General features: G+C 35.7%; 1 protein-coding gene across 1 annotated transcript in view; it reads right to left on the reverse strand.

Annotated features, from left to right (window-relative positions):
* Nucleotides 1-19,971, reverse strand: part of ABLIM1 (actin binding LIM protein 1) — a 222,432-nt gene that overhangs the window by 89,554 nt on the left and 112,907 nt on the right. Inside the window, exons 4-5 of the mRNA XM_063307206.1 lie at nucleotides 7,785-7,968; nucleotides 5,925-6,034 (exon numbers count right to left, since the gene is read on the reverse strand). Coding sequence (XP_063163276.1) covers nucleotides 5,925-6,034; nucleotides 7,785-7,968 — 294 coding nt within the window. The remainder of the gene's footprint in view (nucleotides 1-5,924; nucleotides 6,035-7,784; nucleotides 7,969-19,971) is intronic.

Consider the following 19,971-nt stretch of genomic DNA (forward strand, 5'->3'; position numbering starts at 1 on the left):
TGAATATATGCCCTGCATCGTTTTTTTTTTTTTTTAGTTTTCATTTATTTAATTCTTCTTTATAAATTTGTGTGCTATTTATTTTTCTTCCTGTTTGTTTTTGTAATGTAAGTGCATACACACATACACACAAGGCATAGCAAATCCTTCTCTGGACAGTATAAGGCTAGACAATCAATATGGTGATCAAGTATCAGTCATTAAAGCCTGTCTGTCAATACCTCAGGATTTCATGAAATTCAGTTTGGAAACTACTCTTTTAGAGTAGTCTTCTTCACCCATGACCCTCCAAAAGTATCCCATTTGCAGTTCCCAGAATTCCCAGTCAGCATGGTTCACATGAACCAACTTGAGAACATCACATTGTGGGAGGATGGTCTAAACAGCTGCTTTATTATTCATTTGTTAGCAAGATTTCAAAGTCTGTATTAACCAGAGCTTAGATAAAGCATTTCAGCAGATTCCACAAAAGTAATTCCCTATCACCTTACACACATCTCCTTTATATAATGTAAAATAGACTTTTTAAAAATAAAAGAGCAGTTAGAATCATTAACACCATGCAAGGAAATAATGGCATTACAAGGACAAGGCAAAGCATGCTGTATCTGCAAGGGTGTGTGTGAGAGAGTTAGCAGAGAAATAACTTCCACACAGTTGGCAAGCAAAGAAAAGAGAATGGAACAGAAAGCCTGGGTGTGTCATGTAACTGACAAAATTAAAATAGTACAACCTGCAGATGTACAATCAGTTGCCAGCAATGATGTTAGCTGATGAAATCTTCTCAACATAAACATATTAATGAACCTATTTTAAAGGGCACTACCCACAAATCTGAGACTTGAAGAAAATGAATATATACCAATATGCTGTAATAAAAACATGTCTGTTGTCTAATTCTGAGTGTTGGCTTCTCCCCAGATCAACTGTGTAACTTCACGAACATTATATGACATAATCAGATCCTAGCTGCTGAAAGTAAACTGCATAGGAAGTTAATCCCACATTCCATGGGATAAAACAACTGATTAATGTCAGAAAGAGGAACTTTTATGCCCAAATCCAGAAAACAACTGCAAATCCAAGCCTGACCCTGATCTACAAGAGAAACAACATCAAATTTGCTTCCAAGATATAGTTACTGTTGTGCCATTTCAAAAAATAAAATTTCTTTTCTCTGAGAGGTGAAAAAGAACCCAAGTTTCTGATAGAGATGCCCCAAGTTACAGACTTGCATTTCTGTTGTGTTCCTTTCAAGCAGTATCTGTGCCAGCGGAACAGCACTGTGAATAGTAACATGATACATTTTCCCTCTGCATTTCAGGTTACACGGAGACCAAGACCAATAAAAAATTGTTCCCAAGTAAGAGTAATGTTTTGGAGCTAATTCCTGAGACAGAGAGACGTGTGTCTGTGTATGTGTGTGCCTTTGTTAAAAGCCTTTCCATTTTCAATCAGTGAGCAAACTGGGGTAGTTACCAAGATGATCCAAGTTTTTGGACTACAACAATGAATGTTCTTTCTAAAAGGACAAAAACTCTGAATTCTCAGGCTAATGGACAGAAACAACACAACATTCTCATTTCCAAGGTTCTTTCACACTTGAGAGAAAAAAGAACGAATTTACAAAAGCCGTGTCATTTGCACAGAAGCATATATGCTTCATAGAAGTTTCAAGAAAAAGAGTCAAAACAACTTTGCAGACATGTAATATATTACAATCTGTGGGAAGATGGTATTTAAAAGGCAACTTGATTTAATTCATTTCCTCTGAACTGAAAAGATGTGCTATTTTCTAGGCTGTTTGTAGGTTGGGAAAAAGATACTGAGACTTGCTGACAAGAAACAATTTACAAGTTTGCTGTGTCTCAAGTAAATAGAGTACCAACATTTCCAGCATTTTATAACAAAATGCACAAACCATATTCATGCATGGGACCAGCTTGTCTAGTGGATCACCTCCTTTTGGATGAACTTGTATGTCATTTGGCAAACCTGCAAGATTTCAATCATTAAAAAAATGAGGGTGGGCCTGGGCTGTAAAAACTTTGCCCGAAGTGCTTTTATTAATCTATATTCAACCCTCCACTGTTCACTTTCACTGGATGGCATAGATATTATGATTGATGAAAAAGAATCACTATGGTGCAGTGATCAGTTGGTGGGATTAGGATAGGCAGACCCAAGTCCACTTTCAGCTGTGGAATCTGAGTGAGGGATTCTGGGCCATCATTTTCTCTCAGTCCAAACTACCATACAGGATTATTGTTGTGGGGAAAAAATGAAGGGAGACCCAATCCTATACAAAACCACATATCACATCCTGTGATATAAATGTAACATGTGAATCTAACAAATAACCACACATTCTCACATTAACCTTTTGCATACCATGCATAATTTTCTACATCTCAATTACATCCTCCTACTCACTAAGCTACCAAACTCTAAACGTAACCTTTCTTAACCCCAACAGCTCAAAATAAATATTTCTTAATCAGTCTGCTGTCCGTTCCAGAATCTTCATCGGCTCTGCAATATCTGCTTTGAGATACGATGGCAAAAACTATGTATAGTATTCTCAAAATGGTTGGACCCAGAATACTTGCACCATTTCTCGAAACCTATTATGATACTGTTAATGTTATTCTTAATTCCTTCCTGAACGATTTACAATAAGAAATTCATTTTTTTCATGGTAATGTTGAAGGGGTTATCATGGGTCAAGGTTTTGATTAAGACATCCCTTTAAGGCCTAAAACATTGTCTTTTGTCAGCAGAATTTGTCTGTTCTCCTCAATTTTCCTCCTTGAATGTATTAGTTCACAATAAGTACCATACACCTTCAGTTGTGAAGACATACACAGAAAATTTATTGGGTTTCTTCAGTATTCTTTCCTTCTTCCAAAACTTCTTTAACTTCAAAAGACAGGACAGCAATGAAGGCAGATTTCTGCTTTGGTATATTTAAATAATGTTTTCTTTTTTACTTAAGTCCTTCTCTTTCCTGCTCCTCTTCCACATGGCTCTGTTTTTTGAGAAATGGTAATAACTGAGATGTTTTGATACTAGTAATTAATGTCTTCTGACTCCCATCAGTCTAAAGAGCTGGATGGACAAAGGAGTGACCCTGAAAGAGATCTAAACTAAAGCCTGGTACCATCTGTCCACTTTCATTTTGTTTTAGCTCCTTCTCCTAAAAAGACTATTTATCCCCCTCCCTCCCTCCCTCCCTCCCTCCCTCCCTCCCTCCCTCCCTCCCTCCCTCCCTTCCTTCCTTCCTTCCTTCCTTCCTTCCTTCCTTCCCCATAACTCATTGCCACTAGGTGAGGTCATGGATCTAGCTTGCCTTACTGTATTACTTTTCTTCCAACTTAGTCTTATCTTTTCCCAATAAAAATGATCCAGAACTATGCCAGTTCTCCAGTCTGTCTTCAGTGAAATGCAACATGACTCTGTCTTTTTCTCTTCAAGCATGTCCTTTAGGAACAAAAAGACGTATTGAGATTATAGCAATCATATCACAGCAAGTATCCCCAAAACAGAGTTAGGAACTCAGTCTTACAAGCCTTTAGGGAATCCCTCTGAAGCAGGAAAAAAAAGTTAACATTAATTTTACTTGATCCATCTGTAACATAATGTTGTATCTCAAAATTTCAGATGCTCTTTCAGTGACATTCTCCCAAAAATGAGGCTGTAAGTGCAAGACAGTTCTTATTATCTGGCATAAAATTTCCTGCTTTTCCAGACTTCAACTGGACGATTTACAGCCCAAATGCTTCTCTTTTCAATAGAGCTCTAGAAAGGACAAGAGGACTCCATGTATTTCAAAGCAAAATCTGTTTATATTCATAGTAGATATAATACATTTATCCTCATAGCAAACTTGTTCTCATTATGTCAAAACTGCTCTATCTAAAGTTATACCATTCTAAGTTTTTTGTTTGGACAGTATTAGAAAATGCTTTTGTGCCAGTACTGTGTTTTCTTAGAATTTCTATACTCTTTTGTTTAAAAGGCACTCCAGCTATAATTACAGACTGCAGCAGACAGATGTAATAAGAATGTAATGTGAGTTATTCAATGAAATGAAACCTATGGAGTTTCTGATTTGTGATTTCTAAAATGAACGAAAAGCAAAATGAAGACACCTCCATTTATTTCTACTTTGGGTAACTTAATGGAGAAACATATCTCTTCTAATGTTTTTTCATAGGAGAGAGCCTCTTTGAAGTTACACTGCATTGTTCCCACAAAAGAGGACATCTTGGAGGATATAAAAAGACCCAGCCGAAACATGCAAATATTCTCTCCAGGGCCTGTAAAAAAAGTCTGAGGGCCTTTAAGTTGATTTATTCTTTAAAGAGAAGGAATTTGGAACTCTTCAAAGAAAACAAGAATACTACTCCAAACAACAAGCAATTGCATAGAGGAGACAACTGTGTCTCTTGGTCCCAGCCGTGATAGTAAGTTCCCCATTACTCATACCTTAGTGACGACGTCTATAAAAAGAATTCTGCAATACCTATGCAAGCTCACCTTGTAACTTGGAATGATGTGCAATTATAGATGGGCAGAACTAATATAGAACATGATGTGTGTTTCTTTAGGGATACACACACACACACACAAACAATAGTCAGACACTGTTTAAAGGAAGAAGACAGGATAGAAAGCAAGCAAACATTAGTGAAAGCAAGACGCCAGTTCCACTTTTTAAAGTACAGTTCTAAAAATATGGGCATGAAATCCATTTGCTGCACCCGCTAGAAGAAGAACATGTTTAAGTCTGTGGAATGTGCTTGAAAAATAATGGTGTAGGTGTACACATATAGACAAGGGATCATTACCTTTACCAATGGAACACCTTATTTTATAGGCACTCAGTTTTAATCAGTAGCTATTAATTCATACGTATGTATGTTCTGGCCTTGTACCTACGTACGTATATACACAATACATTAATGGAGAGAAAAAAAGGACAGCTGCAGTTGGGCCACCTAGGTTAAGAAGGTAGGAAAGATAGGCACTGCATGTGTCTATAGCTGTTTTTCAGTCTATTCTTCCTTTTTTATGGGAGGACTGACTTAATTCAGTCTCCCTTTCAGATAATTTGCTGTATGTCTGAAGTTTTCCTTCCAAAGAAATCTTTATTATATATTAAAGAAGATACACACACACACACACACACATTTGCTATCGAGGAAATAGAATAAAATAAAATAAAAATCAAACATTAAATAAGCAAAAAGGTATGTGTAGAATCTGGATTCAAATACATCCAGGAGAAAGTTGGAAAAAGACCTTCTAGACCAGTTACATCAAAAGACATACTCACTAACCAATTTGGCCTCTGTTTTGTAAGCCCTCTGTCAAATTCTACATCTCGTCATCTAACATCCACAACTAAACTCTGCTTCTCTTAAGCATTTCCCTTACCAATTTTCTTAAAAGCAAGTAACTGAAGAACAGAGATGTCTTATAAAAGGGTTTTACTTCTGAATAGGAAGCATTTTCAAAGCAATTACTTGAAATCCTGAAAATGTTGTAGATGCTATTTTAATACAAACCTTAATGCTTCTATGTCTCTAGCAGGTCAAACCTAGAATAATATAACCTCTGAATATTTGCAAACAAAAGAATTTTATCTCTTTTGAATGAAAAGAACCACACTGGTTTGCTTAAGCCACAAACTAGTTTTCCCAGAAGCAGGTAAATTAAACAAAAAATAAATAAGCAGCAGGTTGCATGGGACAAGGGAGATTGTACAAATTCAGATTTTTAGAATGCAAATCCAACTCACAGCCAAAGTCAGCACTGCACATTAGAGTAAAGCAGCAGCACAAAATAGAAATATAGCCATCCAAGCTTTGGAGTCATTTTTTATACCGAAATAACTTTAGTAAAGATGATGAAATACTTACTGCTGGAACTGGAGAGTTCTTTTGGACTGGATGCCATTGGTTGGGCACACATTTGACAGAGACAGTCTCTTCCATTAAAGGTAACCCGGTCTCCTGGTGGAAAAGGACGTCTGAGAAACAAAAGAAACATTTTAATACAAGTTTATTTCTGGAATTTCATTCTCTTTCTCAGTTCTTTTCCACTGTTCCCACTGGTATAAATCAATATCTTGCAGGAAAAAAGGCGAAAGCAAGTTTATAATGCAGTACTGGCAAAGCTAGGCATTTGGAGAAAATCCAAACACTAAATGTACCTCCATAAGTTAAAAAAAAATTATGCTAGAAGAAATTGACCAATACATTTTTATTTCAGAAGGGTTGCTTGTTTAAAAAAGCCCAGGCCTATATAAGCATTTTCATTAGGAAATGAAGCCTGCTCATCATTGGTTTGAATGCTCATGTGAAGATAAATGTTTAGAAATTTCCATGACTTTTTTTTTCACAGAAACTAAATGTTGATTAGATAGCTCATTTTTAAGCAATCAATGTAAGCAATAAATCCCAGAATTTAAGCAGTTCTTGGTGTTCTGAACAAGCAGAGAGCAGCATTCAATGCTGTATTCTACAAGAATGCAGCTATTGGAGACTATATTGTGTTTCCATTACTCAGAGCAAGCTGAGCTACATTTCTTTAGGAAAAGAAGGATGAATCGATTAAAACTAGATACCAAAGGAATGAACAAGAGCAACTGCCATGAAAAAAATTAAATCAGAAATTCTGGCAAGAGGGACAGTTTCAGCCTTCAACAATAGCACTAAAGATCCAGTTCTTCAGACAGTAGACAACAGATAGAAATAGGAATATCTGCCTTATAACAAGTCAGACCAATGATACATCTAGCTGTCCATTAGACTGACTGATTGGCTAAGGCTCTCCAGAGTTTCAAAGAACATTTTTTTTCCAGTGCTACCCAGATTCTGTGGGAGGGGAAGGAGGACAATTGTCCTGGACACCCCATGGAGATGAGCTCCATTCAAAGTATATTTAAATATGTGAAATTATCACACAAATAAATATATTTTCCAAGACAGTGATGTTTGTGAGTTAAAATATAATCCCAAAAGATATGTCAGTAGTTTGAAATTGCAGATGCAGAATGTAGAGAAGAAAGGGAGGACCAGAAATTAACATTCTGCCCCTAAAATTCTCAGGCTGTTAAAAGGCCTGACATGTTCTGCACACCTAGAAAGTGCGCTAACACATAGATACGGTCTTTTTTCTAAAGGACTGGTGGGAATCTTGTAATCCTCCAAATCTTATGGAAATTTAAAGCAAATCATTCTTGACCATTGACCATGCTGGGTAGGGATGATCAAATCCAATATCTGTTTCCTTATCCTGACCCAAGAAGAAACAGTGTCCAGAACCCAATATTCCCAAGACGTCTTCCACTTAAGTAGTAGCTAAAGCAAGAATTACACTGCTTAGCTTCTATGATCAGGTAAGATTAGGTATATTCAGGATTACACCAATATTTATCCCTTTACAAATGAGTAGCTAAAAAAGGAAACACCACAGTGAACTGTATTGGTCTTCTACCTCAGGGATAACAGCATATATTTTAAAAACTCTGTCTAACTCATCCTTGGGGGAAAATGGTAGAACAGATTTCAGCAGAAGAGGATTACCACTGCTTTACCATTCCCTTTATCATTTATATAAATGTTACAATATATGTATGTGTTTGTATACACACACACACACGCTGTATATATCAACATATCAACAAAAATAAACATTTTTTTCTTTTTTGAACATCTTTTCTTTTTTCTCTAGTATTTATGATCTTTAAACAATTTGTTCAGCATCAGGTGACTTACTTGCACATGGTACAGGCAAAACAGTTGGGATGATAGGTTTTTCCCAGAGCGGTTACAACTTCTCCTTCCACAAACTCCCCACAGCCATTGCATCGGGTCCCATACAGCCGCTGGTAATCCACAGTACAAAGGTATTCACCATTCTTAATGAAAAAGCCTCCTTGAGCCAAATCACACCCGCACACTATGAAAATACAAAAACCAACAAATCAGTTTGAACATAATAAAATACAGCTATTCATAACTGTTTTCTGGGAGCATATGTAGTGAAGTTGGAAGGAAGAAGGAAAAAAAGAAAACTGGAAGATGGCAAAGAGGTCAGGAAATTTTAAAAAAATTAAAAAACAGAGAAAGCTGATGAACAAAAAAGGCAACAGGAAAGGCATCTAGATAACTGTTGGAGACTGGTCGCCTTTTTCAGTAGAAAGCATTAAAAAAATAAAGAGAAAATAATTAGATGAAAAAATAGCATAAATAATGGACAAAAGGAACAGCAGTCTGTTTCTAAAGCCTGCAGTTGTGACTAAACTAACACAGAATAAGCATCAGATTTAAATCCAGGTTTTCCTTCATCATTATTCCTATAGTTCCCTCAGTTATAAACTAAATCCTTATATAGCTGTTTAGTTTTTTTTGTTGTTTGGGAGATTCCTTAAAGGAAACTCAAATATATTTATTCATTGCTGTGTTTAAACTGAATGTATAGATACAGTGAATGTTTAGCTCTCTCAGCCCTAGACAACGTACTATCAAAAGAACAATACACTTAATAAGGGCCAAAGATACATGACCTTCAGGAAGCCATCAGCATATATGATGGCACCTACTTCTACATATTTATTTGTAACCCTTCTGCACTTCAGTTGGAAAAAAGTTACCCTAGCTCTGCTTAATATTCTGTTTTATCAGCTTTATATTCAAATAGTTTATGGTAAAAATAAATATAATTGCAGAAAATAATTTTAAATAATTTTAAAATCCTATTGAAATTGCCATACGTTTCCCCTCTTTCTTAATACTGATTGCAGAAAAAGATCAACAGAAAAAAAAATCATCTTTCATGGCTTAAAATCTAATGTTAAAAATGTTAAAATCTAATTCACACCAAGAAGTTGCCTTAGTTGAAATAAATTCACCTGGCTTTTAACCAGCCCCTTCAGAGTCTGACAGTTACTTACTGTTGAAACCTAACACTTTTATACATTAATTTTAACTTGCCTACTACATTTAGTTTGATAGGCAGCATAGTGTTATTCTAGGCAGGTTAACGCACAATTCAAAGTTGTAATGTTGTTTATTTACATTTGGTTTAATGTGCTATGCAAACAAGGCCATTATGGTTTGCTCAACAAGCCACTGGTAAAAAAAATCCTGGTTCAGATATGACCCAGATCATTGTACATAGTAAATTACTTGATTTTTAGCCTTTTTTATTTTTGCAGTTGGAATGACTGCTTTATATTCTACTCCAGCGCATGAGTCACAAATGCAACATCTCAAGGTTAAAAGATCACACATTTGCAAAAGCCTTAAAAAAAAAAAAAAGCTGATATATGATCAGCTGATAATACTTTCTTTAGATGTTTCTGTACAGTATTCCAGTAATCAAAGATATAAATAAGTAAGAAATTTAAGAAATGAGATTATTTTAAGTAAATGAGATTTACAGGCTTTGAAATGCTGCAAAGCATGAGAAAACACATTTCTGCATTTTCCTCTGGAGCATGCCTAACCTTTCCACCCAATATGGTACAGAAAAGAGTGGCTTTCCAATGGGCAGAAATAAAAGGAGTGTATGTTCCAAGTGGTCTACAAGACATAAATTTCTGTTTATCTCATAGAAGACTATGGCATCTGGATTCAGTGTATGCAGACTTAGAGTAACAGGGAATCTTTCTCTGAACTGCCAAACAAAAGGATCTCCTCTCAGGATTACAGGACCAAGTCTAAGAATGGTCTAAGAATGGCATTCACAACTGAGTTGCATAACTGCACAAATCATCACACACATGAAACAATCGAGATGCATTCCATATTATCATACAGATACCAGCACACACAGGACATAGCCTATACATTTATACATTTAAGTTCAAAAACACTTTGCTTTGGGAAATGTAATGGAAAGCTGGGTTGACAGTTGCTACAAAATAATTTAGTGATACAATGATAGGAAATTCAGAGTGCCTCATGTTTCTCAAATTAGATTAATCACATGGGACTCTGATGTTATCACTTTGCAGTCTCTGCCACACCCAATATATTTTCTTCCCGGTCCCAATTAGCCACCATAAAGTCTTTGGCTTCACAAGTCTTAAGTATTGACCAATGTTAAATTACATTTTCTAAGTGGATGGAAATGCAGATTACATATGAGGTGCTTTTTTTCATTGGCTCACTAATTGCTATGTTCCTACTGTGGAAGATCACTCTTCTGGCTAGAAAGGTTAGATGGAAGTAGTCCAAATTGTATGCATCCTTGGGTTGGCAAATCCCCATTTGGCATGAGTCCCATGTTGTTAGTAGGGAATTCAGTGCTGTTGCTTTCTAAAATGTATATTCTGGGAACTTCCCTAAGCAGTTTACTGTGTAAATTTGGATAGTAAGTCCAAATTTATAGTAGACATCCAACATACTACAGAGCTGAATGTATCATCTTCCTACTCTTTTTCTTAAGTTTGAATGATTTTTTAACATCATGTCCTGCATTCAATTCAAACTGAGTGCAACTTTAAAACAGGAAAGATTTCACTAGAGCACAATGGCAACAGCATTTTTTTTCTAAATTCTTGTTCTATTTAAGCTGTTTTACAACTAGCTGGTGTTGCTTTTCAAAATAATTAATATTTCAGAAATGGCACATGATTTGGGAAGTACAGTACTGTCGTGAGTACGGATGGTGAGCCGGGGGGGGGGCTATCCAGGGGGGAAAATGCATGCATAGTTTAGAGGCTTTGAACTTTCCTTCAAAGAAACTCAGAGCAGACCCGCCTTGAGTTTTGGGTTTATCTGTGTGGGTTTCTCACGTTCTTTCAGTTTGGCAGGATTCTATCTACTAAAGCATTCAATAAACACTAGAGACCAACTCACTGTCTCAGCGTGGTACTTCACTCTAAGTTAGGACAAGTACATTGCCTTTGCTTCTAACATTTCTTAGCTTTGGGCAGTTCCTGCAGCACAGTTTGTTTTCTTTCCCAATGCAGAAAAAATTGGGACTTTTTCTTTGGGAATAAAAAATGTTGTGAATTCTGTTAATGAACAACAATACAACAACTATAATAACAATAATAACTGCTAGTAGTTGCCATCCAACAGGCAATGAAGAAAACGGTCCATGAAAACCAAGGATGTTCTGAACAGTGTGTCAATGTGTTCTTGATCATATATCATTATTTAATATAAGTTTAATGTATGACTGAGAGCTCAGATCAATTATGGAAGAATGACTTAAAATTATTGGTAGATCTTTGTTCTGCTAATTAGGTACTGGAGATCACTGGAAATTAGAAGTTACTGAAATACAATCTTGGTAAGAGAGGTAGTAATCTGTGAATTTTGAATTAAATGATGCTTTTAGCATCCTCCATTTACAAAATACGTACTAACAATGCTATGTGCACGTCAACATTAGAGCTGAAAAATCCAACAAAATGGTAAAAGGTTGTATATCAAATGCAACTCAAGATCTTCAAAAAGGGTTTTAACTGAGAGTGAAATAAATGAAACAGCATGGTTGTACACTGAAAATGTAAAGGTCTTTTGGTATACAGTATTAAAGCTATTTTCAACCTATGATTTGTATTCAGGAGAAATTTCTTGAATACCATGAACATAATCATCTAGTTCTAATAAGTAAATATAGTGGTTTGAATCAAACGTTGGTACAACAAAAACATTTGACAATTTGTAGCTCAAAGCCGAAATACAAACATTGTTCAGTGACAAATCATGTGTTTTAACTGTTTGTAAACAAAGATCCCAGATTCAATTAGTTCCATCTCTTCTAGGTAGGCATGGGAACCACTCCTGACTGATACTATAGAAAGTTGCTGTCAGCATGATGATCTCACCAAATACAAGGCTGTGTCCTATTATTTGGGACCTAAAGGTCATTTGAACAGCTCTGCATCTTTGCTGAGTTTACTATAGTAGGAGAAATAGCTATCCATACAGAAATAAGAGATGTATAATGCTTGCAATTTTGGAATGTATTTTCCTCAAGATTCCTGAGCAAGCAGCAGTAAGATACATTATATGTATATCATATAACTATGTTACCTTATATTACCAATGGCAGCATTATCTCTGTCTATTTTAGTTTCAAGTCTATATAATGAATAACTTGGAAAAAATATTAAAAACTTCAGTAAAATTGAGAAAAGAAAGATCCATTTTTAATTTCCAGGTCTCCCACAGCACTATTCTTTCTGGACCACTTAATATATCCATTCTTCAATGTATGGTCTTTCCTCAGTTTTATTAAAGTAATTTCTACTATGTTTTATGGGCCTCTTATCTAAAAAACAGGTTCCTAAAGAGGCTATTATTGTATAAAAATGAATTCAAATCAAATTTACATGTGCATCATGTTTGCAAGAACAATGAACGTACATTAACATTTCAGATGTAAGCAACTCTGTCTCATACATGGACATACAGTATACACAGAATTTCTAGGTTCCTTTTCTGTTCTGCCTCCTCACTGACTTCTCATGAGATGTATTTTCTCATCAGCCCCTAGTACAGATGACCTTCCTTCTGATCATAGAGCACTCGTTTAAGAGAGTCTTCTTGAAAGTCAGTCCTTTGATGAAAATCACAGCATGGAAGAAAATGATATTGGAATCTATATAAGGAAGGTAAGTCATGTTACACTGAGGACAAGCAATTACTGAAAAGCCATATCATTTGGTCATTTGGTATCATGCAAATAAAAACCAAAAACCAAAACCCCACAAACAAAACCCAAGGCTCATTAGAGTAAATTTCTGCCCAATATTTTCTTCCTTCATCATGCGAACCCAACAGCTTGAGTAGTAGTCAAAATAAATAGCAGTAACAAATCTTGTTATTTGGGGGTAATGCTCTCCAAAAGATGTAGAGTGCAACTGTGATGTAGTGGTTAAGGGTGTTGGATTATGGGAAGATCCAAGTTCATGTTCATTTTCAGCCATGGAAACTCATGGGATGATTTTGGGCCAATCACTGTCTTTCAGCCCAATCTATTTTACAGTATGGGAAAAACTGGTCAAGGGAATGCTATGTATGCTGCCTTCACGCAAGGTATAACTCTAACAAACAAACTAACAGAAAGACAGATTCCCCTTCAGAAATGGACAAACGGCATCCTCTTAGGAGCCTTAGTTTCCTCATGCTAATACAGTATGAAAGAAGTGTTCTGAATTGCTATATGTAGGTCCACATTTTGTTTTTTTCCTGAGCATATAACAATAATCAAATTACTAACAATTCACTGTCCTTTTGTGATATGTTAATTCAACTACCAGTCTTTAAAATAAAAAAAATAATAATGTTGTTTTATTATTATTCAGTTGCAAATGGGCTACTGAAATTCAGTGGCCCTGTGAATTTTAACTGGCAAATAGAATAGTTTTGAGGGGAAGAAAACAATTATATTGTATGTATAAGATTAATTTGAAAATAGACATAATTGCAGATCTTTTAAATTAGGGAAGTAACAGCAAAGGACAAAAAGACTAATGCTGAAAGCTGCTCTCAAACAATCATTTGCAAAGCCCCACTGCATAATACAATATATTCAATTTTATAACATTATTCAGAACCAAAACAACCAAAAGCTTCATATCCTTCCATACATAAACAGAATCAGGAGGACAAGATTATAAGCAACAGAAGGAAGTAATTGAAGTGAACATGTAATTTCTTAACTTCTGACCACAGCAGACGTCAGTAAGACAGCCTAAAACATCCTCCAAAACGTTTCCATATTGGGTGACTTTCAGTCTGAGATCTACACAGATGTAAGAATGAAGTTGTAATTGCAACTACTTTACATAAATGCCCTTCCAGCTTAACACATTTCAGAGCATTTTTTTCAAAAAGTATCAGGGGAGGGCAGGACTGTGCACAGTGTCAGTTTTCATCTTTATGCCATCTGTTCTACAACTTTTATGCCAAATGGACCAGAAGCCGGAACAGACAGAAGAGTCCACAGTCAGTAGTGCAAAAAAAGAGAAAAGTCTGTTTAATCAATTTCTGTACAAGGTGAATGGAAGGACAAGTGCTTCCATCGCATCTGAGATGAAGCTGAGGTCTTGGAGAACTTACAGAGAAGAATGGTGATTATGCATAATTCATGACAGATAAAGCTAATGCAAAAGAAGATTAGGTGGCATATTTTGCAGAAATTTCCTCACTTTGAACTGGAAAAAAAACGCCTCACAACTAAATGACCAAAACCAATCTACTAGTGGGCAGCAGGAGGAATATGTGAGGACTGGTGACTGGCTCCATCAATGAGTTTGAGCAACAGTGGAAGGCAAAGGTCTTATAGTCATAGCAGCTACACCAAATTTTAGGCTTCTGAATTTTTATTTGATACAATTAGTAAGTCACTTAGAGGATTACATTGCCAAACAAACAAACAAAGGGCAATCAATTCCTGTTTCTTACTGCTGAGTAAAATACTACTGTTAATAGAGATTTTGAAATGTGAACAATTTTAAGTCTCAAGGTTTGGATATCCACATAGGACAGAGACAGAGCAGATTCTAGTGACTCCAATATATGTTTCTTGTCAGTCTCCTGTTGGATTTGAATGTAAACAAGAAGCCACAGATTCCTTAAAGCATCTGTACCTTCCCGGAATCATGTGGCTGCCTTCTGCAGCTGGAGCACAATTCTATACACCTACACATGCTCTAAAGCTTGTTTTTGTCTTTGAATCTGAAGTGCTGAACAGCCATATTATTCGTATCACTCCAAAAACATTGCATGCGCCACATCTGAAGATGTCTGTCTTCAACAAAAGCACATTAAGGATTGTTGAACTGAAATAACAAACTTCACATACAAGGCAACAACTGAATACATTTCAGATTCAGTTTTGTATTCCACACATTGTTCATCTTACAGTTAAACATATCACTGTTGTGTTTTAAGTTCAAGTGTTCAATTACTACTTCTGACTTTCTCTTCATCATTCAAAATTTGAAAAAAATCACTGAATGAAAGAAGCACTACTAAGGTTAGATTCTTCTCATAATCGTATCATCAGTCTGATTTCAATCACTTGTCAGACACTGCTATCATAACACCAGCAAGTGGGAATTTCTGGTTTTCTCCAACTCATGCACTAGTGTACTTCGTAACATTTCTAGTTTTTCAGTCAACATATCCAGTAATAGCTCAATTTTAAGCAATTTCTTCTCTCTGTCTGAAGCATAACACCCAGTAACAATTTTAAATTTAAGTTATTTAAATTCTACCTTCCTGAATATTTTGCAGGCAAATCTAAGTATAAGCCAGTGCTGGTTTCCTAAAGAGACCGGAGCTTCTTCTTTTTACGTTTTTGAGCTAAGACAGATTTTTGTAAGATGTACCATCATTCCTCACTATTTATCTTTGCATTTATTTTTATTTTTTAATGTTTTATTGATTTTACTATAATTTCTCTGATTGTTGTGAGCTCCCCAGAGTTGTTGAGATCAGGCAGCATACAAGTTTAATTAATTATTATTATTACTCTTACAGATTGAAGCTGTTGGGAACTATAGTTCAACATTTGGAGAACTAACTTTCCTAACTTTGAATTTAAGCAAAACAGATTTTTTATAGCCTGAAACAAAAAATAAAGTTAGCTCACATGTCTCAAAGAGTTACAGTTGATTGCACATCTTGTCTCTGATATTCCTTTTCCCTGTATAATAAAAATGAAGCATTTGCTCCTATACAATATGACATGAACCACAGGGATTGTTAACATAGGAAACTGGATTTCTGTGGGAGGTAAATTCCCCAGACAATAGAGAGACAATACTGCTTACAAATCATAATACATTTTCTTGGAATGGGCTCTTCTGGATCTTCCATATTATTCTCATGTCTCATTACAGCTCAGGGCTCTTCACTGGCATCCTATCTGACCCAATGTTCAATTTAAACTACAAATGCTTGTGTTAGAATCTCCAGTCAAAATTTCCCCAGGATCTGTCTGCCCGTATTACTCCCTACAATCCTGCTCATTCTTTGTGTTTTTCTGAGCAAGACCTCACTCCAGGGTCCTGGTCTCCAATTTCTGGGCCTTTAGGAGCCTAGCCCACAGCTATAAACTCAGCTGCCTTCTTTCCTTTTTCTCTATGGAAATGTGATGGCTTTTAAATGGCATTTAAAGTTTGTTTGTTTGTTTGTTTTAAGGTCTGGTTGTTCCATCCTACTATTATCTTACAGTTTTAGGTCAACAATTGTTTGTTGTAAATTATTTAATTATTAAATAACAAAAACAAACTTTTAGGCTATAAAATAATAATTCATTATCACTGTAATTCAGATAGACTGATATCTAGAATACAACATGCTGCATATCAGAGTAGCCTAAGTAAAGCAGTTTTACTTGTAGATGTGGCAATACCCAACAACAGTAGAGTAGAGTAGTTGCAAAGGAATAGGAAAATATTGTAAAATATTGGGACTTTATAAATGAAATACAGAGATTATGTAACAAACCAGGAAAAGTTTTTACCATAGTTATTGCATCTTTAACAAAGTTGTTAAAACAGCTAAAAAAACTATAGTTATTCAACTTTACAACCTTCAGCTTACAAAATACAGCTTGAAACCACATAAATATGGCAATACCTGGACGATACTTAGGCTTTGGGATAAAGCTACCAGCATTGGCTGAGCATTCTACAGAAAAGAATACATCGTCCTCATCAACATCATCATCTTATTTAGGTAAACAATGAGCTGGCAGTTCCAATGCACTTGTGGCATGAGAAAATCTGATCGCACAAAGATAATGCAGATTAGGCAAAAGATAGGAGGATTACTTAACAGAATAATGTGGCAGCTTCTTCACCTGCCACCCCAGGATTTTCTACATTCCTCTACATTCTATCTTCTGAAATAATTATGGCCATGTAATGCAGCAGTGCAGTAGATCAGAAAATGCATAGTTTTATAAAATTATTGTTCTACCGTGTTCATAAATTCTCCTATAACAAGATTAAGTGGATCATAGTGGTGCCAGATAGTCTGCCCACAGAATAATATATTCAACAGGAAACCACAGTATTGGATATAGAAAGGTAAGCTTCTGATAAATCTACCAGTAGAGAAGTTTGTGTGTGTGTGTGTGTGTGTGTACACACAATACACATTAGTGTATTGATTTAATGCCTGACTGGGCATCTTCACATTATTTCCAATATAAAAAGCAGCTGAGTTTAAGGTCACTTCATACCAATGGTTTTAATTATAGATGGAAAAGCTAAGATGCTATCTTTAATTCTGATCTGTAATTTTTTTTAGTTTTGCTCACAAAAACAAACTAATTTAACTGAGCATAAAATCTGAAATGGAAAATGAAGTGCCCATTGATTTTAATGGATCTTCTCAGACTAAATATAGTGATAAATTATTAGTCCCCATGAGCCACCTATTTGTGCTTAGAATGTAAGTAGCTTTTACAAACAGAATGCAATTATTAGGTGATTCAGTAGATGTTGCAGCCTCCAGTTCCACTTTACAACTGGGTACCATTACATACCTGACTGAGGGTCAGTGGCAAGTTTAAAATGTCTTCCCACGTATGGACCAACTGTACTTGCGTGTTTTATATCTGATGGTAGCCCTATTCATGCACCAATAGTTAAGAAAATGGTAAGAATGCATTAATGACCTTCAATTAAACTGAGTTAGATGAAAACTGTTTTAGAACTCCATATTCTTCTCTGAATTTTTTAGAACACAATATGGCAGATAGTATATTAGACAGCCAGTTTGGTGTAATGGTTAAGGCATCAGGCTAGAAACTGGGAGACAGCCAGTTCTAGTCCCACCTTAGGCACAAAGCCAGCTGGGTGACCTTGGGCCAGTCACTCTCTCTTAACCCAAGGAAGGAGGCAATGGCAAACCACTTCTGGTGATATATAGATATATATTAGAACAATCTAATGGTCCTGTTGGTTTTCTTTTTCTGGTTTCTTCTCTAATGTTATGTGGCTATCAAGTAGATCTTATACAATACCTGGTGGCATTTGATGCCCAAGCCCTGTTTCTACTATGGAGTATGAAACATTAGATGCAGACACATGCTAACCATAGGAGTAAATGTGAAATTCTGCCCTGTGTCTGCCACTGAGTAATTATTACTGTCTAGCTATAGTAGCTGTCTGTGCCAATTAATGAAAGAAGCTTATAATTGATTTAGGCCTGTTGAACACTCAAAAAACTTTCAGCACCCACTTGCAAATCCTAAGGGGTAGCAGGATTGGGTCAGCTAGTGTGATCCAGAATGTCTACAGTTGCTGTAATTATAAGTTATAGTGAAGATGTCGTTCAAGTGCATCTATATATGTAAATGCTGTTACATTATGAATGTTCTTCAAGAAGCAGCTGTTATGACAATCCTCATATTATACTTAATATCCAATAACCACTGTTAGAAACCAGGTACTTTTCTACACTAATGATTACATGGATTTTCTTGCATTAGCGTCCTATTTATGCCAAGTATTTCTTGAAACAAAGTTACAGACTGTTCATTTACTGATAATCTATTTTGCCCAGAGAAGCTATAAAACTATGAATATGAAATGTTTTTCTCTTAGTGACAGATCTGTTTTCTGCTTTAACAAACTCAAAAACAAAAAATAAAAACAAACAAAAAAACCCACCAAGCGTTACAGGTGCTGATAAACACTAACCATTGACATCATCCATTTATAGAACTGCAGGAATAAAATCTTTTGACATTCCACAATCTAGAAACATATGCATTGTTAGTGGAAGTGGATGCTTTTGCTGTGAAACTGTAGTGTATGAACTAAGTTTAGATAGGCTTTACAATTTATAGAAATAATTAGGTGATGACCATGAAGAGGAGTTAATTGTATTAGTAGATGCAATTTGAATCCAGGTATTTGTTAGGAACGTAACAAGCTGCTGAGTCTAAGCATCTGTGTAGCTAACCCAGCATTGTGGATATTTTCCAGTCCTATCTTGATACTGCAGAAACTGAATCTGGCATCTTGTACATGCAAAGCTTCTGTGCTACCTCCAAGCCATGGCTTTTCATTTAGCCAACCAAAGCCAAAAATATGTATTAGTAGTGCTTACACTACTATTAGGAGACAATGCATTATGTACTAATTTTGAACACATAAATAATGTTTGTAGCACTCAACCAACCCTAGCTGGGCAGAGAAGCTAAAGGATTGGCCTTGGTTACTAAACAGATGGGAGTCTACTAGGAAATCTTAAGATCAGGAAGTTGCAAAAAAAATCTCAGAAGAAGGTAATGGTAAATTATCTCTATTCTCACCAGGATTCAAGCATGACCTGGCAATGCCTTTATCTGCATTGATTTATCCGTAGATACCCCCTCCCATTTTAAAAATAAAGACTGAAATCTTGTGAGATCACCAAATCTCATGAAATTTCCACATACACGAGCTATCTTGAATTTTTATGCAACAAAATATCAGCAGATTTGGCTAGCTTTGGTATGCAGACATGACATCACATGAGAATTTCCAAGCTTTTGGCCATTAAAACACATGTTTCTTTATTTGGAATGTGGGCCATTGTACAAATACACAATGGTGCCAAGCACCTGAAGAAGTTGCCCAAACTTTAGAATAAAATTAGAATAAAAATTAATTTTTTTTCCTACAAAAAAATGGCCCCGTCTGCTGCTCATGGCTGTCCCTCCTCCTCAACAGGGTTTAACATTCTTGCAGCCTGAGAACTATAGTCAACTTTATCTCATACTCCCTACACATTTTGTTCATTTTTGATACCATCAGTCTTCACTTTAGTCTCTTCAAAGAATAGATGGGACATTTTTAGAAACTTCAGAATCGTTTTTTATATTATAGCTTTTATACACGGTAATTAATGTTTTTGCTTAAAATTCTGTGAGCCACAGTGTTTCAACCCTTTTATTTGAGTGCTGAATTCAATTTCCTGTGTGGTTTTCCCT

Source organism: Candoia aspera, chromosome 6, assembly GCF_035149785.1.
Source record: "Candoia aspera isolate rCanAsp1 chromosome 6, rCanAsp1.hap2, whole genome shotgun sequence".
Taxonomy (NCBI): Eukaryota; Metazoa; Chordata; class Lepidosauria; order Squamata; family Boidae; genus Candoia; species Candoia aspera.